The sequence below is a fragment of the Lygodium microphyllum genome, chromosome 3, assembly GCF_053477565.2.
Source record: "Lygodium microphyllum isolate KBCC chromosome 3, Lygodium_microphyllum_v1.1.10, whole genome shotgun sequence".
NCBI lineage: Eukaryota > Viridiplantae > Streptophyta > Polypodiopsida > Schizaeales > Lygodiaceae > Lygodium > Lygodium microphyllum.
This window is the reverse complement of record NC_141137.1, coordinates 58,674,556-58,701,385: the sequence shown is the minus strand read 5'-3', so window position 1 is coordinate 58,701,385 and position 26,830 is coordinate 58,674,556. Positions and strand designations below refer to the sequence as shown.

General features: G+C 41.7%; 1 protein-coding gene across 4 annotated transcripts in view; it reads left to right on the top strand.

Annotated features, from left to right (window-relative positions):
• Positions 1-334: 334 nt before the first annotated feature.
• Positions 335-26,830, top strand: part of FAP3 (Chalcone-flavanone isomerase family protein) — a 36,138-nt gene continuing 9,642 nt past the window's right edge. For 2 of the 4 annotated variants that reach the window (XM_087671298.1, XM_087671289.1), the window contains exons 1-3: positions 339-651; positions 1,195-1,296; positions 13,642-13,797. In XM_087671298.1, coding sequence (XP_087527424.1) covers positions 438-651; positions 1,195-1,296; positions 13,642-13,797 — 472 coding nt within the window. In that variant the 5' untranslated portion in view covers positions 339-437. Of the gene's footprint in view, positions 652-1,194; positions 1,297-13,641; positions 13,798-26,830 lie in introns of all 4 variants that reach the window. The other 2 variants (XM_087671306.1, XM_087671315.1) reach the window with 2 other exon arrangements.

Here is a 26,830-nt window from a genome sequence, read left to right as displayed (position 1 = left end):
CTCCACATGATAAGAAATCTTGGAAGAAATTCTAGGACATAAAGCACTCGAGACACCCATGACCTCCATAGAGACATGATCCCATAGTTGAGAATGTAAGGGTAGATTAACTCAATACATTTGTATGGATAGTTTAGACTTAGCTTGATTCGATTTTTAGACTTGGTTAGATCTGCTTTTTAGTAGACAACATATGACTATGTAAGTTTTCACTCTTGTTTCATTTTAGGTTGTACTCTTATTTCATTTGGCTAATGAGGTTAGAGAATGTGACCTATTGATGTGAGTCCATTGTTATCATACCTATCATGCATGCATGGTATTAGTCAATTGCTATCACACTTGTTGTATGGAGTTCCGACCACTTTCCACAATGAGCCATAGTTAATAACCGTTTTAGCAGTGTTCGTTCGGACCCATCACAAGTGGCATAAGCTATGGCTATGGCGATGCAAGCGGTCATGGAAATGACCTTTGGCGAGGCTCCTTCCTCTGCATCATCTTCTTTCCCTTCGGTTATGTTGACGTTCGCTCATCAAGCTGCCTCCAGGTGTGCGCTCCACAAGGCGTATCCCAATCCTCTTCTGTATTTGGGCGCTTCGAGGGCTTTGGTGCCCCGGCAGGCCCCGCGGTCACCGGTAGCATGTGCAGGTGAGCCTCATTGTGTTGCCATTATCGTATCTTTACTGGTATAGCTAGTCCCAGATGTACGATTCGCATGATAGCATCTACGATCTTGCAAAGAGAATTGACAATGTAGATCAGTTTTACTACAATACAATATAGACAACCTCATTTAGGCTAATCTGATGATGTCTTCACAGATGTAGGATTCTATTGTCTTGCAAGGAGAATTGAAAATGTAGATCAGCTTTAGTGTAACATAATGTTAATAAAACTCGCATTTATGTCTGCAGCTATAGTACTGTGCATATAAGTTCCTACTTGATCGCTTCGATTGATTTACTTCGAGCACACTTTTTAAGTGCCCTGCATTTGGGGACGGGGGGGGAGGTTGGGGCAGCCTTTGTGCACAGCTTTCTGTGTGCAATGCAGTAATCCTTTTCTGGACTCATCTGCATGATGTATCTTATTGCTTGCTTTCATATACTGAGAACGTGAGGTGAGATGCATAATTTCTGTTTGTGCAATCAAAAAATTCTTGATTCAATGCTTTCAAATTGAAAACTGCAGTGGGAACGAAGGATGTTGAGGTAGAGCCAGCTACCAATGTGAAGTTCACGACATCGCTTTTGCTTCCAGATGGCTCAGATAAACTCTCTCTTTGTGGCACAGGTAGTTTGCTAACTACGATTACTGAGCTTCAAAGGCAAATAGGATTTAAGAAGCTCTAATACATGTTCTGCTTCTTCTCTAAGACTTGACACGAGTGCTTTGGTGCTGAAATACAGTTAGTCACACTATTCAAACTTGTTGCATGTTTTTGAATTTCAATGTAACCTTGCACTATGTGTTTTTTCCACCTTGTTTTAATAAAGTTAATGTGGACTTAAAGACATAATCCAGGTCTGTCTTTGCATGGCATGATGTGTATAGCTACTGCATGGAACAGCAAGAAATGTGTTTGTGCTTATGTTTCCATGTACGCATTTGTGCTGCACATTCACCTGGACGCATGCACCTGTAGTGTTAGTGGTGTCCCTGCATGCATTTGTTTCGGTTTGTATGTGTACACTCATTGGATGCACACAGGCACACGTGTGTGTGCATGTACAGGTGTGTACACAAGGTTTTAAACAGTAACTGTGTAGTACCCTATGAATTGATCATTCTGCCCTGCCTAAAGATAAAAAGAAGCAACGTGAATGATGTCTACATGGTCCTGCTGTATAACCCTTTTTAGGCTTTATCATGGAAGACAATCACCATGAAAACGGGCATCAATGCATGAGTATCCAGACCTTTTTAGTTCAGTCTGCTTTACATCAGCCATAACAAACATTGATTGTGGATTAGCAGTTGCAGATGGCTGTTCATGGTGAGGGACAAGCAATTAATACCTCAAAGCAGCCTTTCATTTAGATAGTGACTCTGACAGATATAGACCAGGACTTGGGGACGCATGCTTGGACTGTTCTTTTTGTTACGATGAGCCTTGTCCTCAGGAGCCCTTGCAATACAACAGTTACAAGATACCGTGGTGGTATGGATTAGAGCGAAAAGGTGCATCCTTCACAATCTGGTGGTTCTTATAACAAAAAAGGCTTTATGGATCTTTCTCATGTGTGAAGCCTTGTCATCAAGAGGCTTCTGCAGTATTACGCCTGCACAATGTTGTGGTGGCAACAAATTGCGTGAAAAAGAGCAACCTTTTTCAATCTCTTGTTCAGTACAACAGAAATTCTTCATGGATCTTTCTCATGAGTCAAAGCGGGTTGCACAGTCCATTGTAAATTAGAATCATTTTGAAAGATTAGTACATAGGGTTGCTTGGTGCTTACGGCCAAGTAGTTATTGGTGCTTATGAAATTCCCAACAAGAGCTCTAACCTGCCTTCTCTTTTGAGTGCAGTTTTTTCCCTTTAACTTTCAACCCTTGGACTTTGGCATATAAAATGATCAAGTTTTTGTAATATCTTTTTCTTATCTTTGTACTTTATGGTGATTTTTCACTTATTCGAAGTTTCCTATATAATAAGTTGAAATATTATAGAAAAAGGAGGTGAGTGAGTGAGTGTATGTGTGTTAAGGGGGTAGGTGTTTGAAACTCTGCACGCTTGCACATTTGTGTCTGTGTTTCAAGGTGGTATGTGTTTAAAATTGTGTAGCCTAAGTGGTTAGGATTCTCATCTTTTAAAGGCAGGTAAGGGGGTACTCGCTCAAAAGTGTGTAGCCCAAGTTGTTAGGACTTTCATCTTTGTAAGGAGGGAAAGGAAACCCTTTTGGGATGATATATGACCACTATAGAAATAGAGTTACAATGCCACCTTGTAGATTATGCAACTTTGGATACTTCCCAAGCATTTGAGATTATGCAAGGCCAAGTGCATGGGCATTTATGCATACATGCTTGTACTTCAAACCATGGACCTTGAAATGCTAATCAATAATTAATAGGCTTGATGGGAATTGGAGCAAGTGTTTAGGTAGCTGCTGTTAGCAATTATGGGTGTCATGTATAGTCATCTCTTACTTGTGAGCAGGGTTGTCACATCCGATGGCGTTCGATTAGTATCGTCCAATACTATTACGGTACTACTTGGACTAATAAATCTTGGATCTACATCTGATTAAAATTTTTTAAACAAATAATTTATAGTCTATACTTAATGTTTGGACTTATAACATACATTTAGAGACTTAACTGACAACTTAGTGCAAAAGAGAGTTGAAACAAGATTCAACTTTCAAGACTCAAGAATATCATATAACATGATTCAATTTTGTGAATAAAGTAACATAGTAACAAGTGTATAGATATGGTATAATTGTCTTGCCATAGATATCTCATGCATACTATGTAGCATGGGTAAATTGGAGTGACAATAATTTAGTCCCTCCAATTGTCACGTGCTAAGATTGTTGCAAATTTTTGTATACACGAGGGAATAGATAGATCAATTCCTCTAACATGCACCCGATGAGCAAGTCTGAAGCACATAGGATAGGAAAATATGTTTAAACTTCAAAAATCAAACTTATAGCTAAAATCAATATAAAAAAATGACAATTTAAGAGATTAGAGATTTTGTTGCAAACTTGTGCAAGAATGCATAAAGTCTTTTTGTGAAGGTGGGGCAATTGGTAGCCAAACGATTCCCATTAAAAAAAAGGCTTTACCTTCTAACAAACTATGGAAGCAAAAAGCAGTGTTCCTTTGATTACTATAGTTTATGAGCTCTTGGAGGAAGGCACCATGGTGTGCTTCTAACAAAACCTTCAGAAGAAAGGCATTACAATCGGCAAGGATATTTGCATCCGTAAATAGAGAGGGCTTCTTAAATGTAAGATGCAAGGGCACTACAAACCCATGGATGGGTTGCTTCATCCACTCCTATCTCTTTCATAAAAAAGAGAATAGCATCTCTTTTTGACATGGTGTCCAAGATGTCACTACAAAGGAACAAAAGAGAAATCTAGAGGAAGAGATAGAGGGTACATCATTCTTGGACGATGGAAAGAGAGAAAGTGAGACAATTTAAATTCTAAAAATTAAAAGAACTTTGAATCATGATAAAAATTTGAAAAAAAGAAGGAGATTCCTACTATGAAGAAGCCTCCTCATCCAAGATGGTCGATGCTTATATCTCCACTATTGCCTCTGCCATAACATAATAGAGGAGGCTGATAGTGGACCTCTCCGTGCCGGTGATGCGAAGCACCTTGTATATTGGTGTAATGGCAATGACAGTGCCCCTCACATCCATCCAAATTCCTCCTTCAAGCAAAGCCATTGAACGGCCTTTGCTTGACTCGATGACTCTTCTTTAAGCCACTCCTTGAACTCATTAGACACGACCGTCTTTTGAAGCTTGTTGTGAACATTATATAGATACTTGACGAGAAGCCACATGGCCGCAAAGCATGTCTTTGAAGGCTTTTTCAACTCCAAGTTCGAGCATGAGCGATAAATCGCAAGAACTTAGACCTTGTCATTGATGAAAGTGACGATTGTGCAAGCATTGTCCACCATCCTCTTTACCCACTTCAACGTGTCTATATCTTCCATAAGAAGATCTAGGCAATGTGTGGTGCATGATGTCCATACTATGGACGAAATTTCGGCCTCAAGTTTCCGTCCTATAGAGGTGCAATTAGAGGTCTTGTCTGTGACAACTTGCACAATGTTTTGTGCATTGATGTACAAGATCACACATAATGAAGTTAGAATCAACATGTTTGAGAATTTTCAAGAAAATAAATTAATAAATTCAAAAAGTAACTTGCAAGTAAACAAATCAATTATCTCAATGATGGCTTGCTGTATGTATTATTGATACATGAAGGAGCTTGTGGTTCTCCTTTCCCTTGTGCCAGCATCCTCCATGTTGGGATGTAAAGGTCCTTTATTCACCTCCGTGTATTGTACACGTGTATTATTATGTTGTATATGTGAATGCATCCTTATGTGCCCTAAGTATAAATACATTTTATTGTTTGTGTACCAACACATTGTTGGTACGCCCAAATCATCTCGTACTCTCTCGGTCACTCTCACTCTCACTCACTTCCTCACTTCCCCTATTGCAAATCTTCATGCTTCCATTAGCCGTGCTCTCAACAACTGGTATTAGAGATACAATGGTTCACACAAGAGCATGGCCAGTAGGCGAGTAGATAGGCGAGAAGCGGGTGACCAGGGAGACTAAGGTGACTCTTGCAATCAACACGCAGGAGCGTGACCAGGCCACAGGTCACGTCATGTGACAGGACGGGCTGGTCCCCCCCGCCCCAAGCCCTCCCCCTCTTGACATTGGACCTAGAATAATTGGGGTTTTTCATGTATTAATGAAATTTTGCTTAGTTGGGTCAAATTGACTGACATTTACGCACTGTTGGACCTGGAAATTTGGAAAATTTTGCAGATTCTGGTAAATTTCTGCAGTATTTGCCCGTGTGGTGGCTGGTTTATGTAAAAACAGCAGAGGTTTATTGCTGGTTGGGCAACAACAGTGTATTTTGTTGGTTTAGCTTGTGCTCTTGTAGTTCAGTGCATTTACACTCGTGTTTGTGGTAAAAAATGGCAGCAAGTTCTTCTAGTTTTGACATTAAGAGTTTGATGGAAATTAAATGGTTTGATGGTTAGGGTTTTGACCTTTGGAAAGATCGTATGTAGGGCATATTGTTCTTAAAGGATTATGAGGATGCTTTGCAGGAAGATAAACCCGTACAAATGTCTGATGCAGATTGGGCCAAAGTCAACAAAAAGGCTGTGGCTTATATAAAGATGGGTGCCACTGATGACATTTTGATAGACATTAAGGGCTTAGATACTGGTCATGCAATATGGGAGAAGTTGAAAACTACCTATGAGATCACCACACCTGTTAATCAGGTGCATTTAATGTGCAAGTTGGTGAATATGCGGTTGGATGAGTCCAAGCTTGTAGCTGAGCACTTGAGTGCATTTATTGGTATTTTAAATCATCTCAAGGATGCTAATTTGGATTTTGATGATAAGTTGAGGGCGATCTTTTCGATCATGACACTGCCTAATTCCTAGGAGACCTTGGTAGTTTCTCTCAGTAATAACCCTGATCTTTCGTATGACGGTGTGAGGGGTTCAATCTTGAATGAAGAAATTAGACTTAAGTTTAGTGGAGAAGTTAGCAACTCAGCTTACAATGTTAGAGGCAAGGCTGAAAAGAAAATGGAAATGCTAGATAGAGAAGCAGAAGCAAGAGCAAAGGAAAGGAAAAGAGTGATGTTACTTACTATTAGTGTGGTCGGAAGGGCCATAAGAAGCGTGATTGTAGGTACTACAAGAAGGAACAAGAGAGAGAAGAATGCAGGAGACAAAAAGAAGAAAGAGGATAAGACAGATGCATTTGAGGTAGCCAAAGGCAAGGAAAAGGCCAATGTGGCCTCCAGTGTAGTCATAGAGGAGGTCTCTGATGGAGAGGTTGATGTACTATGTGCAGTAGATTATGACGCCCTTGTATGTCACATGTAGGATACGTAGATTACCAAGGCTGATGTGATTGATGCACTTTTGTCAGTTGATGATGGTGTCACTCAGACTTGGATTGTAGGCTCTAGTGGCTTTTTCCATGTAACTCCTTGCTTGGAGTGTTTTGCTATGTTTGTACACTTGTCTTTGGATAATGGACAAGAGCTTGTGTTGAAAGATGTCAGATATGTGCATGGCATCAAGAAGAGTTTACTATTTGTTGGATAGCTTGACTTGCATGGTTACACTACATTGTTTGTTGGTGGTTTGTGGAAATTGAAAAAGGGTTCCATGCTGATTGCAAAAGAAGCCAAGAAGGGCACTTTGTATTGTTTGCACTGTAAAGCTTTGAATGACAAGTTTCTTGCAGGTGCTGAAATTGGCTGTCATTTGGAGTTGTGGCACAAGAGATTAGGCCATATGAGCCAGAAAGGACTTGATGTCCTTACCTCTTTGAAGAGGGTTGATGGAAAAGGCTCTAAACTTGATTTTTGTAATGACTGTCAGTTTGGAAAGAAAATGAAAAATGCCTTTTACTCTAATGTCTCTCGTAAGTCCAATGTCTTGGTCTTAGTGCATTTTGATGTATGTAGTATGCCTGTGAAATTGTTGGGTGGTGCTGCATATCTTGTCTCTTTTATTGATGATTATTCCAGGAAGATTTGGGTTTATCTGTTGAAAAATAAAAGTGAAGTGTTTGCTGTTTTTAAAACTTTTCATGCATTTGTTACCGCTCAGAGAGGTAGAAAGCTGAAATGCTTGAGAACTGATAATGGGGGTGGGTTCACATCTACTGAGTTTAAGTCTTTTTGTGACTTGCGTGGAATCAAGAGGGAGCTTACAACTCCTTATAGCCCTTCTTCAAATGGTGTGGTTGAAAGATACAATAGGACTTTATGTGAGAGAGTGTCTCCAAACAGGTCCTTAAATAATAGCATCCTTGAGGAGGTTTGGTCTGGCAAATCAGCCTCATATGACCATTTACGAATATTCGGTTGTGATGCTTTTGTGCATGTTAGAGATGAGCTGAGGAGTAAACTTGACCCGAAATCCACCAAAGGCATTTTCATGGGCTATGGTGATGAGGATGAATTTGGCTATAGAGTGTGGTTACCATAGTCCAAGAAAATTGTTCACAGCTGTAATGTTGTGTTTAATGAGGCAAAGTTGCTGAAAAGTACTTTAGCCTCTGATGAAGACATGAAAAAGGCCAAATTTCAGAATTTGCAGCTATCTATTACTTCAAATGAGGAGCCTCATGATGTTGTACCACAGGCTGAAATTGATGATCAGCTGGTTATCTTTGAGCTAGATGATGATGGACAACAAATAGAAGCACAAGGAGGTCATGGACAACAAGAAAGGCTTTCTGATTATGAAAATGTAAGTGCTGGAAATGGAAATGAAGATGTTGTACAGCATGAACAGCATGCTGAAAATGGCTTACAATAGCCAATAAATACTGAAAATAACATGCCTCCAGATGTTGACCTAATTCTGGAGAATGTAGATTATTGGGTACGCAGGTCTACACGCTTAAGAAGGCAGTCACATAGGTATGACCCCTCTTTGCACTATGTAATGCTTACAGATGAGGGTGAGCCTCTTACATATAAAGAGGCCAAGTCATGCAAATTCAGCAGTAAGTGGGAGCTAGCTATGCAGGAAGAGATTAAATCGTTGTATGCTAATGATACTTGGGATCTTGTGTTGTTGCCCAAAGGAATAAAGCCTCTTCTAAAAAAATGGGTTTACAAAGTAAGGACAATTGATGGGAAACCCAAGTACAAGGCAAATTGGTTGCCAAAGGTTATGCACAGAAGGAAGGGATTGACTTCCAAGAGGTCTTCTTAACTCTTGTGAAGATGACCACTCTACATGTTCTTTTTGCTCTCACTGCTGTATTGGATTTAGAGTTGTACCAAATGGATGTGAAAACAACTTTTCTGCATGGTGACATTGATGAGGAGATCTACATGAAACAGCCCGAGGGCTTTGTAGTTTCTAGAAAAGAGCAGTTGGTGTGTAAACTAAAATGCAGCTTGCATGGGCTAAAGCGAGTACCACGGCAGTGGTACAAAAAGTTTGACACTTTTATGCTCTCTCATGGGTTTATATGCAACCATGTAGATCCTTGTTTGTACATGAAAAAGGATACAGGTGGCAACCCCATTATACTTGTATGTGGATGATATGTTGCTAGTTGGGAAAAGAAAGACTAGCTTAGATGCTCTCAAAGATCAGTTGAAATCAGCTTTCTCCATGAAAGATTTGGGAAATGCAGAGCATATATTGGGCATGAGGATTTGCAAGGATAGAACACAAAAATTGCTGTTCTTATCTCAAGAGAAGTACATTGAAGGTACTGGATAGATTTAACACAGCTGAAGCTAAGCCCCTTGGGGTGCCCTTACCTCTATATCTTAAGCTTAGTAAAGCCAACAGCCCAAAAGATGACATGGAAGCCAATGCTATGAAGGGAGTCTTTTATGCATCAGCATTTGGCTCTCTTATGTATGCTATGGTCGCTACTTGTCCAGATATTGCTCATGTAGTGGGAGTTGTTAGTAGGTTTATGTCAAATCCTAGCAAACCACATTGGGAGGCTGTCAAGTGTATTCTTAGATATCTAAAGGGTACACAAAGGAAGTGTATTTGCTATGGGCAGGGTGCACTTAGTTTGCAGGGCTATTGTGATGTAGACATGGCAGGTGACTTAGACACTTGCAGGTTCACTAGTGGGTATGTCTTTACAGTTGTTGGTGGGGCCGTCTTTTGGTGCTTCAGGTTGCAGAACATTGTAGCACTGAGTACTATTGAAGCTGAATACATATCAGCTATACTACTAAAGCTTGTAAGGAAGCTATATGGTTGAGCAGACTTGCAGAGGTTGTTGGCGTGTCTATGAGTACTCCTGTGTTGAGATGTGATAGTCAGAGTGCTGTGTATCTGGCTAAGAATGCCATGTATCATTCACGCACAAAGCATATAGATGTGCGATATCACTTTATCAGATAGATTCTAGAAGATGGTCTAATCACATTGACCAAGATCAAAATACAGGACAACCTTGCAGATGTTTTCACTAAAAGTCTAAGCAAGACTCAGCATGAGCATTGCATATGACTAGTGGGAGTTGGTTAAAGGTTCACTTCGGACCTTTAAGTGGGAGGTTGTTGGGATGTAAAGGTCCTTTATTCACCTCTGTATATTGTACACGTGTATTATTATGTTGTACATGTGAATGCACCCTTACGTGCCCTAAGTATAAATACATATTATTCTTTGTGTACCAATACATTGTTGGTACACCTAAATCAGCTTGTACTCTCTCGATCACTCTCACTCTCACTCACATGCACACTTCCTTTGCTGCAAATCTTCACGCTTCTGTTAGCCGCGCTCTCAACACCATTGCTTGTAGGATATACATACCAAGCGGCCAAGAGACAAGGATATTGATACTCCCTCTTTTTTTATAGTTGCTTCATCCATTGGATAGGATACAACACCCGTAATTTGCCCAACTAGCATGCATGGACTCAAGTGACTTATCAATCCTCTCTTTCTTCTCATCAAGTTTCCTTGTATGCATGTCATAGTATATGATATCATACCATCCCTCGCATGGACTGACGGCGGCAATTGACTTTCTTCTCATCAAGTTTCCTTGTATGCATGTCATAGTATATGATATCATACCATCCCTCGCATGGACTGACGGCGGCAATTGATTTTATCATGTGCTTCCATCAGTCCACTTTAAGGATGTGGAAAGAGAGATTGCACTCAATTATGGTGCATGCAATCTCTATTTCGGCTTGCCTTTGCTCTCTTTGAGAAAAGAGAGAGGATCGAGTACTTGGCTTGTTGCTTAGGCAAGTGTGTCTTGCCTCTTCAGCATAGGTATCCCACTTGGATGGCTTCTCGTCAATGGGAGAGGCGGCCCCTCCAACAGAGGAAATGGAGATGGTTGGAGAGGAATTTTCTTCATGATTCAAGGCCCTATGATCGAGAGACACTACCTCCTCGCTTGCCCTTGAAATGCCTTTGTGCGGCTTTAATGGTAAGTATTTTCGTTCTAGGTGGACATTGTTGGGAATGGTAGGGCATGGTGTGTCCTCCACTCCTAATTTGCATATGTGAATGAGGAGATGGGTGACAGGATCTTGGGGCCATGCTTGCATTGCCACTTGCAATTGTTGGATTTCTCCTTCACTTGTTTGAAGTCGGCACAATATAAGCGAAAGGTCTTATGAAGACGAGGTGCCATTGATGATTGGGTGGAGAGAGAGAGAGAGAGAGAGAGAGAGAGAGAGAGAGAGAGAGAGAGGATTGAGACTCAAGAAGATGGATTTGGAGACTCAAGGGTAGGGGGTGGAGTGATTGAGGGAGTAAAAAGGGTAGAGAAGTTGAGGAAGTAGATATAGCTTGAGCGACTAGAGAGCTTGAGATGACAAGAGTGCTTGAGGGAGTAGAGAATGCTTGAAGGATGAAGGAGATGGGGGGAGAGGGAGAGATTTTTATAGAGAGGGAGAGTATTTTAGGGTTTAGAGTTGGTGAGGAAGGAGAAGGGGGAAGGAGAGAATGAGAGAGAGTGTATGTATGATGGACAATGGCCCAACATGATTCATCCATGCCACATGGCCATAATCCATTGAATCTTGATGATTGAGAGAGAGAGAAGTGTGGAGGGGGAAGAGAGAGAGATGTCACATTGATGAGTGCCATTAGTGTCTTGTCTCATCAACATGTGAGAGAGAAGGGGGGGAGAGAGAGAGACAATGAATGAGAGAGAGAATGTGATGGATGATTATTGATGGAGTTGTTGGAGAGTGGCTGTTGCAGCCTGCAGAAAATGATAGGGAAATGGGGTAGCAGATGCATAGGAAAACGGGTGCTTTTGATCGGCTGGACATGTAGCAGGGAACCCATCGGACGGGTCTAGATGGGATTGGGTGGATCGTACCGGATGGTATGGAGGATTAGACAGATTGATCCGTTTGTTGGAAGTAGACAACCCTGCTTGTGAGCCTTAGTTTGAGCTAGAGTCTAGATGAGGACATTTGAAGCTTTGATATTGTATTTGTCCATTATTTTTTTTGTACTAGACAATCTAGGTGGAGGTCCTATGCATGTGTATTTTGTTGGCATGTTGGACAGAGAGTATGCGCAGCTTGACCTAGGTGGCCAATTTTGGTAGTGATTGGCTATTTACAACTAGCATCTCTCACTCCATTGCATCATCTATTCATTTAGCCAGTCCTCATTTTTCTATGTCACCCTTCTACCTCTATTTGGCACTCAAATTGACACTCCAAGCTGCATATTGGGGCTGACTATTGTATTTGCAAAGAAATACTCATCTATAGATAACAAACACAAACGTATGACAAAGCATAGACTAATAAAAGAATGCAATAGGGTTAGTGTAGCTTAGAGACAATGAACACTGAAGATGAATTAATGAATAATGAGTAGATACAATGCTCAACGCGGTAGTGCATTCCAAATCCTTGGTTAGTTGTTGAATTTGAAGTACTAGGCCTCAATTTCTGAGTACTCTTCCCAGGGTGGTTGGAAAATCCTAATTTCTATTGTAAATCAGGGTTTAGTATTGGGACTACATTTGGCTGAGATCTTGAGGGAAGCCGTAAATTGATCGAGAGCATAGAGAGGAAGCTGCACAAAGAGAAATTTTAGAGTTTCATTACCAACATTGGCTGAAATTTAATGCTGGCCTATTGTGAATGACCAATTGATTGCAGCCTACCATCAACATAAGCTCCACCTACAGTCCCTTGTCTAAATAGTAGTACATCGATATGGCTTTCTTCTTGTTTTTAAAATGGAAGAAGAGCTTGAGATGAAGATGGATGGGGCCAACTTTAGGCTATCTTTAGCTGTTGTACAAGAGTTTACAGCTAAGAATATTGATGAAGAATGAGAAAAAATGAGCTCTCTTCATAGGAGAAAGGGAAGAGCTACTGTAAGGGAAAGTGGTGTAGCACGAGACAAGTGTCCACTCACATGTCATAAGATGTGATAAGTTATAGGACACTCGGAAGCTTGTGTGACAAGTGTCTTGATACTTGTCTCTTCTCTATGGGCTTTTTTTTTTGGGTTGAGGACTATCAAGAATAGAAACAACCAAATTTAGTTAGCATTGCTAGAACCAAAACTTACTATTTTTAGAATGTCATTCCTATTTTTTAGAACTAGCATTTTTAGGCTGTTTCAAGGCTCCTAAAATTTAAGAAATTGCCCATTAAAAGCTTTTTACAAGTAAATTACAAAAATAGCGTCGAAATCTTCGTACGAGTTTTCTATGCAAGTTTATGTGCATTTTAAGCTTTTAGCTTACACATGCACATTGTACAAACATTTCATGATCATGCCATCTTGCTGATTGTAACTGTCTGTTTCTGGTAGATCTAGTCCATACTTCAAGGCCTTAATCCTTCTATGTGCGAGCTTTACCCTAATATGCTCGAGTTCCAATCATGAAAGGTGGTAACTCGTTAGGTAAAGAATTATATAGACATTGCAGAAACAAAGTACGCAGAAAGTGGTTTTTTAGTATCAAAGAAATTGCTAAAGTGAATATGACAATGTATGAATAGAGGGAGCTTGTGGGGTGTGAGATAGCTCTTTTTATCACCTCAGTGGATTCACATTCTTGTGCATAATGTCATCATGGATTCATCTTGTTGGTACTTAGTGGATTAATATTCCTATGCATTATGTCATCGTGGATTCATCTTGTTGATACTCGGTGGATTTCTTGTGCATTTGGTCTTTTGCATTTACAGTTTATGTGCTTTGTCTTGTTTCATTATTTCATTGCATATTTGGTCAAGAGAAAGTTGTTCTCAGTTCTTGGCCCGCCATGTGATGATAACAATAAAAAGAATGTATTATGCCTGTCCATTTACAGAAACATTCAATATTCCTCATTTGATTCTCCACCACAAAATTTTTAATGAGGCTTTCATTTTTTAAGCATTGCAGGTTTTAGGGAGAAAAGCATTGCTTTCATTCGGGTAAAAGTTTATGCACTTGGCTTATATTTTGCCTCTGCCATATCGGATTCTCTTTTGAACTGGAAAGGAAGGAAAGCCAGTGATTTTATTAAAGATTCTACTTTTTTCAAGGCAGTTGCAGAAGGTGAGTTGTAGGGTTTGTTCACCTTTAGTGATCTCTATGATTATAACAAGAACTTATTGAAAACACAAATTTGCGTAAGATTTTGTCCTTTTTGGTCATTTGGTCCAATTCCAGTTACTCCTTTATGTTGGCAAACACACCTTTGCACATTAGTTGTCTTTTTTCTTTAATTATAAACCAATTCCATTCCTTTGAGAAAATAAATGCTCTGCTAAGAATGTTAACCTTCTACGTCTGTTGGCTGCCAATAATCTGGCATGTGAAACTTACATAATTGTGCTACAATTTGAACCCAAGTTTTTTTTTTGTGATGACTTGCTGGCTTTCTTGAAATTCTCCCTTGATAACTTAATTCATATAATTATTTGAGCAATGGATTTGCTGTTGACTGCCTTTGAACCAACAGTTGGCTTGTGTACCTTGTTTAAGTTGTTTAAGCTTGGTAACTCAGTTGTTATGTCCTAATGTTAGAACTAAACAATGGGAAAACAAACCAGGTATTGTTGTACGTGTCCCAACTGGATTAGTGTGTGACAGTGACAATTATTCTACAAATTCAGAAAGGTTCTGACTGGGAAAGAAATCAGAGAGCAAGAAAGGCTGTGGACGGGAAAAATTAAGAGAGCAAAAATTTTGCAAAAATAGATATAACGGTGTGAGAGCCCCAACTAGGCCTCTTGTTGGGCCAACTTGGCAGCCTGACATTGGGGTCTGTGGACCTTGGTGCTACCTAACCACTAGACAGCTTGACCAACCCAAGCCCGAATTCGGTTGTCTGTTTGATCCACATGTTACACTGTCCATTTATGGTTGTAATTGGTCACATAATGTTGTCTTGGCCCGTGCTTTAACATGTATCTGCCATTGCTCAACATACTTCTAGACCAAAATCAAGACCAAGAATGGTTTGGTTCAGACAAGCTCTAATGAACAGAGGTAGACAAGCCTATCTTGTGGAACCTATTGATTAGAGATGAAGGGTGCTAGATGCTTAGACAGAGATCTCATGTTGCTTAGAGCAAGGGGCAGTAGGGTTGGATATGATGGAATTGCGGTGGATAAAATGATTGTACATATTTGGATTCGACAGCCTTCTTGCTAAGCCAATTGGAGGGCATAGAGGTTTGAATTGGGTTATCTGTTTGATCCACATGTTGCACTGTCCATTTATGGTTGTAATTGGTCACACAATGTTGTCTTGGCCTGTGCTTTAACATGTATCTGCCATTGCCCAACATACTTCTTGACCAAAATCAAGACCAAGAATGGTTTGGTTCGGACAAGCTCTAATGGAGAGAGGTAGACAAGCCTATCTTCTGGAACCTATTGATTGGAGATGAAGGGTGCTAGATGCTTAGGCAGAGATCTCATTTTGCTTAGAGCAAGGGGCAGTAGGGTTGGATATGATGGAATGGTGGTGGATAAAATGATTGTACATATTTGGATTCGACAACCTTCTCGCTAAGGCAATTGGAGGGCATAGACGTTTGAAGGTGCTTTGGAGAGCAAAGATCAGAGGCGATCCTAGCAAATTGGCTTGTTTATCCCTCAGAAGGCTAGCAAACAAACCAAACCCAAAGAAGAGGTTTGTAGTTGACTGATTCTAGAAAGGTCCTGAATGGGCAAGAATTCAGAGAGCTAGAGTTCACCTTAGGAGAGGAAAGATCAGAGGCGATCCCAGCGAATTGGCTTGTTTGTCCCTCAGAAGGGTAGCAAACAAATCAAACCCAAAGAAGAGATTTGTAGTTGACCGATTTTAGAAAGTTCTGAATGGGCAAGAATTCAGAAAGCAAGAGTTTACCAAAATAAAAAGGCTGCAAATGGGAAAAAATTTCAGAGAGCAACAATCTTGCAAAAATACAATTTAGTATTTGAAGGAATCAATTAGGCACTGAGATCGAGGCAGACAGTCATTACGCGCAGTGAGAGAGACAGAGAGAGTGCGAGTGAGCAGAGTAGAGAGTGAACACGTTTTTCGGTACAATGATGAGTGTACCACTTTAGGTTTTAGATAGATATATGTATGAAAGTACAATGTGCTAAGGGTGTATTCACACCCGTGCACATATAAAAGGCACGATGGCCCTTTATTCCCAACAACCTCTCACCTAAAGGCAATGTGCCTTAAGAGGAGAAAAGAATCAACTAAGTCTAAGTATGTACAAAGCTGAAATAAATATATCTATCCAACTTCCATCATTGAGCAAACCGCTCTACTGGAAGACCCTTCGTGAGAAGGTGTGCAAGATTATCATCTGTATGCACTTTGACAAGCTCAATGCTCTTGCTGTCAAGTACATCTCTAATGAAGTGATACTTCACCTGTATGTGCTTTGTCTTTGCATGAAAGACAGGATTCCGTGCTAGCATGATAGCACTTTGACTATCACAATGGAGAACATGTAACTCTGTGATGCTAAGCTCTCCCACCAGACGTGAAAGCCATAAAGCCTCCTTGCATGCCTCAGTGGCAGCTATATACTCTGCCTCTGTAGTAGACAATGCAACACACTTTTGTAGCGTGGAGATCTAAGAGACCGCTCCTCCTGTGAAAGTAAACACATACCCAGAAGTGGACTTCCTGCAGTCTGCATGACTAGCATAATCTACATCCGTAAAGCCAACAACAGATGCCTTCTGCTTTCCAAAGCAGATCCACAACTCCTTTGTGCCTTTGAGGTATCTCATAATACCTTTCACTGCATCCCAATGCTTCTTGCCAGGGGTTGCCATGTATCTGCTAACCACTCCCACTGCAAAAGCAATGTCAGGACGTGTAGCAACCATAGCATACATCAGACTGCCAATAGCTGAAGCATATGGTATCTTGGCCATTTAAGCCTTCTCATCATCAGATGTAGGGCTGTCCTCTGCACTGAGTTTCACATATGGAGGCAATAGAACCCCAATTGTTTTCCCCCCCTTCATATTGAAACACTGCAAAACTTTGGAGATATACTCCTGCTGAGATAGATAGAGCAAACCTTTAGATCTATCTCTGAGTATTCGCATGCCAAGAATGTGATTTGCATCACCCAGATTCTTCATGTCAAAGCTGCCATGAAGACTTTGCTTCAATGAATCCAAGGCATGAGTATCCCTGCCAGCAATCAGCATGTCATTAACATACAAAACCAAGATAATCAGGTTGCCATTTGCTGCCTTCTTGGTGTACATGCAGTGATCCACTTGACTTCTATGAAAGCCTTGGGACTGCATGAATGCATCAAACTTATGATACCATTCTCTTGGTGCTTGTTTCAGTCTATATAAACTTCTTTTGAGTTTACATACCATTTGTTCTTTCCCTTGTTCAACAAATCCTTCAGGCTGTTGCATATATATGTCTTCATGCAAATCACCATGTAAAAACACAGTTTTTCAATCCATCTGTATGAGCTCCATATCCTCAACTGCAACCAAGCCCAAAATGGTTCTCAATGTAGTCATCTTGACTATAGGAGAGAAAATCTCATCAAAGTCAATTCCATGCTCTTGCTTGTACCCCTTTGCAACCAATCTTGCTTTGTACTTTGGTGAGGAACCAGAAGTGACCTTCATTTTGTAAATCCATTTGCATGGAAGGGTTTTCTGTCCTTTAGGCAACTGCACCAAGTCCCAAGTGCCATTTTTGTCAAGAGATTCCATTTCTGACAGCATGCCTTTATACCATTTCTTGCTGTCCTGTCTGTCCATTGCTTCTTTGAAGCAAGACGGTTCACCACAGTCTGTCAACATGACATACTCAGCCACATTAATTGCACCAGGAACAAATCTGTTAGGTTGTCTAGTAGCCCTAGACTCCTAACCCAATGGTCATTGTTTGCTAGCTGTTTCTGCAAATTTCCATTTTCAGCATGCTGTCCTAGCATTTCAGCTTGCAAATCAGCATTAACAGCTTGCTGTCCTGGCAGTTCCTGCACATGTAATGGCTCATTTTCATGGGCAATAGTTGGCTGATCATTTCCAGCATCATTTCCTGCATTTATAGGTTCATTTACAGCAGGTATTTGCTGTTGTACAGCGGGCACATTTTGCTGTCCAAAAGGTATTTCTTCCCGGAATACAACCCTACGGACCTCCTCAGTCTTTTTGGGTTGTTTCTGCAAATTTCCATTTTCAGCATGCTGTCCTAGCATTTCAGCTTGCAAATCAGCATTAACAGCTTGCTGTCCTGGCAGTTCCTGCACATGTAATGGCTCATTTTCATGGGCAATAGTTGGCTGATCATTTCCAGCATCATTTCCTGCATTTATAGGTTCATTTACAGCAGGTATTTGCTGTTGTACAGCGGGCACATTTTGCTGTCCAAAAGGTATTTCTTCCCGGAATACAACCCTACGGACCTCCTCAGTCTTTTTGGGTTGTTTGTGCATGCGATTTTCCCGGAAGATAACGTCATTGTTGCGTACTATTTTCCTTTTCTCGGGATCCCACAATTTATACCCCATTTCACCCTCGTCACCATATCCTGGGAAAATGCATTTACAGGACTTTGGCTCAAGTTTGCTGTGTTTTTCTTTACGAATGTGCACAAAAGCCTTGCAGCCAAACACTTTCAGATGAGTATGTGAAGGTGGCTTGCCCGACCACGCTTCTTGGGGAACTCCCCTCCCCAAAGACCTGTTTGGTGATTGATTAATCAAGTGAACGGCTGTCATAACAGCCTCTGCCCAAAAACCATGGGGTAATGCAGCATGAGACAACATCGTATGGACCTTATTCTGTATGGTCCGATTCATACGCTCTGCAATTCCATTTTGGGGTGGATTATGAGGGGCAGTGAGCTCCCTTTTTATTCCTTTGGTGACACAAAATGCTTGAAAGACTTTGGATACATATTTTCCACCATTGTCAGATTTTCAGCCAACGCCAATAATTTTTTAAACTTGTCAAGCACTTAATCCTTGCTACGAATAGGATAAACCCATACTTTCCGTGTAGCATCATTGACAAAGGTGACAAAATATTTCTTTCCCCCTAAAGATAATCCTGGCATTTGACATACATCCGAATGTACTAACTCTAGAGAAGAAGATTTCAAAGAAAGAGACTTTTTGTGAGAAGTTTGTGCATATTTGCCATAAATACAATGATCACAGTGCTCAAAATCAGCACAGTGAAGACAAGGCAAGTAACCCAAACGAGAAAACATTTCATTCCTGTTTGACTCATGTGTCCCAACCAGCCATGCCACAAAGAAACACTTGGCTGCTCGGTCGCGGCAACAACATGGTCACGCACACTAGATACATGAAGTGGATACAACGTATTACTCTTGCAACCTCTGGCAATAACCCTAGATCCCTCAAAGATCTTCCATTTTCCATCACCAATGGTGGTATGAAAATCATCATCATCTAGCTGCCCTGTGCTAATCAAGCTCTTTTTGAGCTGAGGTACATGCCGTACATGCTAAAGTGTAAAGACAGAGCCATGCTGAAACTGTATCTGCACACTGTGAATACCTGCAATCTCACATGCATAGTTGTTCCCAAGATGGACAACACCATGTCGATCCCCTATATATGTGGAAAACCACTCACGATGAGGGGTGACATGAAAGGAAGCACCTGAATCAAGAATCTAGGTATGCATGTCATCATCTGTATCTGCAAGTAGAGCATGTGCACCAAAATGTGAAGAGACAAAGAGTACATCACTCCCACTGTCACTGTCATGAGTGACTACATTCATCTCTTCAATTTTTACAGTGCTCTTCTTAGGCTGACTTTCCTTCTTCTCTTCCTTGCAATCAACTGTCTTCTTGCCTTTTCCTTTCTCTTTCTTCCATTTGTAGCAGTTACATTTAAAGTGACTCTTCTTGCCACAATGATGGCATTCAACATCTTTGCCACATGATTTACTGCGTTCCTTGCCATCATATTTTCCCTTTTGCTGTGATCTGCCCCTAGTATGCAAAGCACTGGAAGACTTACTGGATGCATTGTTCTGCCGATTCATCTCTTCCATAAGTAGAGCACTCTCTACATCAGCATACAAAAGGATCACATTAGAATTGCTCATAGCAGTCCTGAATGTATCCCAACTCTCTGGTAGAGTGCAAAGCAAGAAAGTAGCCTTAAATTCCTCATCAATCATGAACTTCAAGGCAACCAACTGGCTGAAAATGGAGTTAAACTCACTCAAGTGAGTAGACATTGCTGTACCTTCTTTCATACGCAAATCCATAAGCTTTTTCAGCCTATACACTTTACTTGCAGCGCTCTTATGTGCATATAGTTCTTCCAGTCTAGTCCATATAGCATATGCAAAATCCAAACCTTCAGTGTTGAAGAGCGAGGCATCAAAAATCGATAGCTCTATGGTTGAGCGTGCAAGCTCATTCAACTCATCCCAATCTTCCTGATCCATGTCTGCAGGCTTTGCCCCTTTAGTTTTGATCGGCTTTGCCTGCTTCCTTTGTAACAGGATATCGTAGCACTGTTTTTGCCACACTGCAAAATTATGTGCGCCTTCAAGCTTCTTTATATGCATCAAATTATTTCTGTCATTGCTGCCAGCCATGGTTTTCAGCTCAAAAGTGACCAAAAACTAGTAAATGCAGGCCCAAATTGTCACCCAAGTGACCAAGGTACAAACAAGTACCAATCAGCAATAAATGACCACGTAGAAGTACAGATTTCAGATTTGTAATTCAGTTTTTAGAAGTACCAAACCAAGTGCTACAGCATTATCCAACTGATTACAGCTGTTCCAAAGGGCATGTCCATCACATTACATGAGAAATCCCAAAATTTCAGCTGCAATTTCTGTTGTACGTGTATCCACGGGCATAAAATTTGACACGAACGGTCAAAAGCCCCAAAATTTTGTGCTCAAAAGCGTCAAACACACATCTGCATTTCCTCTGTCATGCACAGGACTGTCCAATTTTGCCAAAATAAAGCAATTTCAGCAAACCCCCCAAATTTCACCAAGTGTTGATGTCCAAATTGCGCGGAATTCAACCTGCATGTACATAAAATGACCAAGTGCTACACAAATTTTGCCCAAATTGCACGGGGTCCAATGTGCCTCAATGTCGAGAAATTGGGTTAATTTCAGCCCAGTTTGTGCATGTACATGAAAAGCCCCAAATGTCGGGGACAAAATGTCACAAATTCCTGCAATTTCTGAGACAAATTTGCTTGTCATCCATCAAATTTCCCAAATCTAAATGTCGAGAAATTTCACTTAGATGAGCAAAATTTCAACAATTTTGGCGAAATCCCCAATTCAAATGTGCACAATGTCTGCAATTCGGACGCAGATGCCTCAATTTTTCACGAACAGTGCTCAGTCTGGCAAAGCCCCAACTTTCTGGGCCAAAATTGCACAAATTTGATGTTTTGTGCTTGCACGTGCGAACCTTGGTTAGGGAAAAGAGTTTGAGAAAAAGATTTTTTGAAAAAAAAAGTTTCGTATGACGGGTCCGTTGACCCATTAGGCCTCCCCATCGCGCGCTCGCCCTTTGGTCCCATCACCGTCGCGCGCCCTGTCAGGCCTGTCCTTGCCCGTTGGTTCCCTCACGCATTGCGCGCCCGGTCAGGCCTGTTTGTCACGTGTTGACTGCTGCCCACTACCCATTATGTCACGTTCGCCCGAGGACGAGTGGCCTCACTGCCACCTCAAGTCAGCGCGTCTACCGTTCCGCCACATTCGCCTGATGACGAGTGGCCTTGGCGCACAGCTAGAGTCTGGCCCTCGCACACTCTCCACAGCCTGTCTGCTTTCTGCAGCTCACGACTGCCTCAGCTTGACTGACGACCGTCTGCAGCACCTTACGCTTTGATACCAGTTTGAAGGAATTGATTAGGCACTGAGATCGAGGCAGACAACCATTATGTGCAGTGAGAGAGATAGAGAGAGTGCGAGTGAGCAGAGTAGAGAGTGAACACGTTTTTCGGTACAATGATGAGTGTACCACTTTAGGTTTTAGATAGATATATGTATGAAAGTACAATGTGCTAAGGGTGTGTTCACACCCGTGCACATATAAAAGGCACAATGACCCTTTGTTCCCAACAGTATTTACAATCTTATGTGCATTGTGTTGGTGAATGTTGATACATTTAAGCTGGCAGGCAACACTCTTCCGAGTATATATCAAGAGGTGGATGAGAAGATGATCTTTGCGGAGCTCTATAGAGAACTTATAGCAGCAGATACTTCTGACACCTCCTGGATACCAATTTTGGGTCTGAGAGGGGGTATTGCACTAAAAAAATGCATTACAAATCAATTAGCTCTTCCACATCTACAAAATAGGAGACTACCCTTCCACTCAACCCATCTCATTATCATAGGTTCTTCAGTTGGAACCTTCTTCCCATTGCTCTCTACACCCATCCTTTACACTTGGAAAATCTAAAGCATTGCCTCTAGCCATGCGAGGCAACACAATTGGTGTGGAGAGGAGCTTGCGGTATTCTCGCCCAGCTTGGGCTACATATCCTAGGGGGCATTTTTGTTGGTAGGCAATTAGCCAAGGCTGCCAACTATGTATAAGGTTAAGATGCATGACATGATTTTCATCATCCAGGCAGGTTCTTGTGCTATGGTTAGCTTGGATGCATTGCCCATTTGTGAGGTGCTAGATCCCACAACAGAATAGTTAGAGGTGTGGGAGATCATTGGGAGTCTTGCAAGGTGGCACATTTGAAAGGCACGCTGTTAGATGATTTTTAGTGGCGAGTGCCTATCAATATGCATGACCCTAGTAGAGCTCTAGACTTCCATTCCCTTTGCATCCACTAGGACTAGGTGTAGGGTGATTCTTGAGCTCCTTAGGAGCTGTCATTATTTTTTGCTCACCTGGGGTGGCCATGGCCTGTCCTTCATGATGTAGGCGAGGCAATCTTGGGTGGCAGGGTACTCCTCCATGGCTTCTTGTCCCCATACCCCCCACCCCCCAAATTGCCTTGAGAGGCTTGTATAAATGATTGCTTTGTGATTTTGTTTCAGCTTCAGCTACACTATTGAGCACATGTACTTCATTGTAGACATATTTTGAGTAATATAATTAGCTGCAATTTTTTTCCACAAAAAAAAATCACTAAATATTAACAAGGCTTGATCTAGTAAGTATGTTGGTCAAAGGCAGTAAATGGAAAATGCTTGTTAAAACACATGCCAAGATAACATTGCATAACCAACAAAGCTTTTATGGGCATTGCAAATGTTGATTGAGCAGATAACCTATTTGGGTGTACCAAACCGGCTTAGTCAAGCTGTCTAGTTGTTAACGAGGATTAAGATCCACACACCAGAGTGTCAGATTACCAAGTTGGTCCTATAAAAGGCCTAGATGGGGCTGTCCCACACCATCATCATTTTGAATTTATGAATTATTTAAATTTTATGGTTAAGTGTTTACATGTTGTGGACTACTCATGTTCATCGTAGCCCTCATCATGTGTTAGTTAGTGTGGCAATAGACTAACCGCTCTAACTGTTGTATGCTAAGCCGATTATTGCGAATCTTCGTGTGAATGAGAGAATAGACACTTTAGTTTCTCTCACATATATCTGAAGAGCAATCCTAAGCAAGGACTCTCATGGCTAAGGATTGAAGAGTCTCTAGTGTGTTGCCACCAAAAGAGAGGCTTTACAAGTGACTCTCTCCTCCAACAAGTGGGAGAAACAAATGCTACATGCCCCCTTTGATTTGCAGAGTATCCTAGCTTCTCTAGCACTCCATTGTGGTAATCCACGGGGACCGCATGAGTCAAGAATACAAGCTGGTCTAAACGGAGCTCTCCATTGTTCATTACCACCGGCGACTTGTAGGCCGGATGTATAAATGCTACAAAACCATGGATGGGCTTATACATGTATGCCCATCTCCTCTTTACTATTTGAATATATACATGTTGTGCTTTGTGATCACCATACAAGCCCATGCCTTCAGAATGCCGCTCTAAAGAAGTGAACGAGAAGGCCCATGGTGGACCTCTAGCAATCACTCATATGCAACATCCTAGAGAAGGGAGTCACAACAATAACAATGGCATAGACCTTTTGCCAGAATTGCTCATTGAGGCACAAGTGCTGCATGACTTTGGTCTACTTTGTCTTATGCTCATTCCACTCAATCCATAGAGTAGAGACCACTGTTTGGCATAGAGTGGACTGCACCTCATAAAGACACTCGAGCAATAACCACATGTTAGCAAATCAAGTTGAAGAAGGTTTCTTTAACTCAAGTGTACTATGCTTGGGATATATTGCAAGTACCTTTACCTTTACTGTGAAGAAGGTGACAACTGATGTAGTTTAATGGACCACCCTCTTTACCCACTTGAGCTTCCCGATATCCTCCATGAGTAAGTTCAAACAATGACTTGCACATGGAGTCCATACAATCGTAGGAAACTTGACATCAAGCAAATGGCCCATACACTGACAATTGGATGCTTTGTCGGCAATGACTTGTATCATTTGAGGGGCCCACCTACAATCACAAATGGGAAGAATCTTGTCTGTGATGCTTTTAGGGATTTCCTTGTATGGAGTAACTTGCCCCCCCTAATCTTGGAAAGATGTTGGAGAAGTCGGGTTGCTCCACTTGTATAGCACTTTCCGCAATACTTGTATGTCCAATGGTGGGAGTTGGACTTCTTTGTGTCTCCATATGGATGGTGTGCAAAGTGAAGGCCTCGTGCTTCTCACGAGTCATGATGGCGATGTAGGGCTGAGGCTTCAAGCTTGGAAGTTGGAAGTTTGAGACCTGGGTGGGGGAGAGGAGAGTGAGAGAGAGGCTTGAGAGAGAGGCTTGAGAGAGGGAGGGATAATGAGAGACTTGAGCCTTGAGAGAGAGGGAGAGTGAGAGGCTTGAAAGTTAGAGAGAGAGAGCGGGTGGGATAGGTTTGATAGATTGATAACTTGCTTGAAGGGAGAGTGGCTTGAGAATGCTTGTTGATTTGGTGTGGAAGGATGGAGGGGAGGAGCACCTTTTATAGGCTAGAGAAGAGTGTGGAAGAAGAGAGGGATCCAAGGTGGAAGAAGAGAGGCCCAAGAGCATCTAAGGCCCTCAAATAGTCAAAAGTGGGTTGGAGCTTGGAGCTTGGAGCTTGGAATCCGAAGGGCTAGGTTGTGAAATGTGGCATCCAAGGCATAGGAAGACTCCAAAGTGCTACATAGGCAACTAAGGGTTGGAAAACACGCAGTCAGAGACGTTGTGCAAATGTAGGAATGTGCCTAGATGTGGCAGCCAAAATAGGTGAGTTTTTATGTAAGAGTCTTTACGGATAGGTACCGTATTGTATGGTACAATCTTGTCTGTATGTCATACAAAGGTAACTATAGCCTACCAATACTATAGAGGTGATGGTAATCTTACTTGGAGATCCCAAAGGGATGCCTTAGAGAGACCAAGGCATCGTACAAAAGGTGCTCATCGCTTGCCTAGTGGCCTATCGAGACTGCAAAGGCAATGAAATCGCATTGAACTTTTTAGTTTGTTTGTTTTTGTTCTTTTAAGTATGGATTTTTTTGGGGGGGGGGGGGGGGGAGTAAGGGATAGGCAAATCCAACATCACAAAACAAAAAGTTGTCACATCAACTACCCATGGGTGTTGGTGACAAGAAAAATATGGGGGCTATGTGCCAGATGCTGCCATAGGGAGAACACTACCATAGAGACTACCATGTGAGCTGCGGTGAATATGTTGGATCCAAGTTGACCTCTCTTTGATGTAAGAAAAGGGATAAATATGCATAGATACATGCTTACAAGAACACAATGCCAATGCATGGGTGATACAAAATGTCATATTCTTAAGCAAAATGCTATGCAAAGGGTATCACTTGGACAATACCCCCGCAATAGAATTATTCACTTCAACACACAAACAAACGATGACACAAGGTAGCAATGACCAAGGCCGTGTAAGTGCCAAGAGAAGAATACCGCTCTCTCTCACCATCAGATGGTGGACGGAGAAGTAAGCAATCCCTCTCTCCCCAAGAGAATGACTAAAATCTTATAAGCACTAAGAGAAGAATACCGCCCCCTCTTACCACTGAACGATGGAAGGAGAAGTAAGCATTGTTAGTAGTCATGTGCGTCTTGTGTAGTCATCTCCTACCTGCGAGCCTTAGTTTGAGTTAGATGAGGACATTAGGAGCTTTACATTGTATTTGCTTGTTATGTGTTTTAGATACTTTAGATGGAGGGCATATTAGTGCATTTCTTTTTGTGCACTTTGAGCTAATTTTTAGGGGGTTTGAACACATTTAGGCTTTTTCCTCTTTTTCGCCTATATATAGGTAGCTTGCCCTCCCACTTTCATTATCCATTATCCATCATTGATCCTTCGTGACTAGCTAGTCCTCCTCATTCTCTCATCCCCTTGCTACTATCTGGTGCCGACACTAATGCATAGAGTTGTGTGTTGGAGCTGATTGTTGCAGCCTTGTACCTTCAGCCATTGCAGTCGCATTGTTTCTTCTCTCTCCTGCATTCTCTCCTTGTCTCCTTCTTTTCTCCCTGTTCACTTTGCTCTTTCCATTGTGCACTCTCACATGTTATTAGAGCCACATGTGGGAGCCGGAGATCTCAAAGAGGAGTGTGCTGTCCTCGACAAAACTTGCCAGGCATCATCCCCACGTGCTATAGACCTTGTGCTTGGAGTCAAACAAGGCAGGGTGGCCTGTTTCTTGCCCTTTTTTTTAGGTTGCATTTACTAGGGTAGATTTATGTTTTGCTCCTGGGCGGCCTCTACGAGGCTAGATGGCACCATTATTGCACACGGGCGGCTTCAAACAGGCCGGTTGGTTATTCTACTGGTGGCTGGGCAACACCACAATAGACCTGCGTTTTCTGCAGGTAGCCCCTGACACGTGTTGCAAAACTAGGCCTTGCATTACTTGTGTTTTGGTGCAGGCAGCCCTTATATCTCTGCATTTTGTGCAGGCAGGTCATCGGTCCTCCTAGGTGGCACATTTGCAGGCTAGGTGGTACTTGTTCTCTATTGGGCAGCCCGTTTACAGGCCCGTTTACAGGTGGACAAATTTATTTATTTGTTGT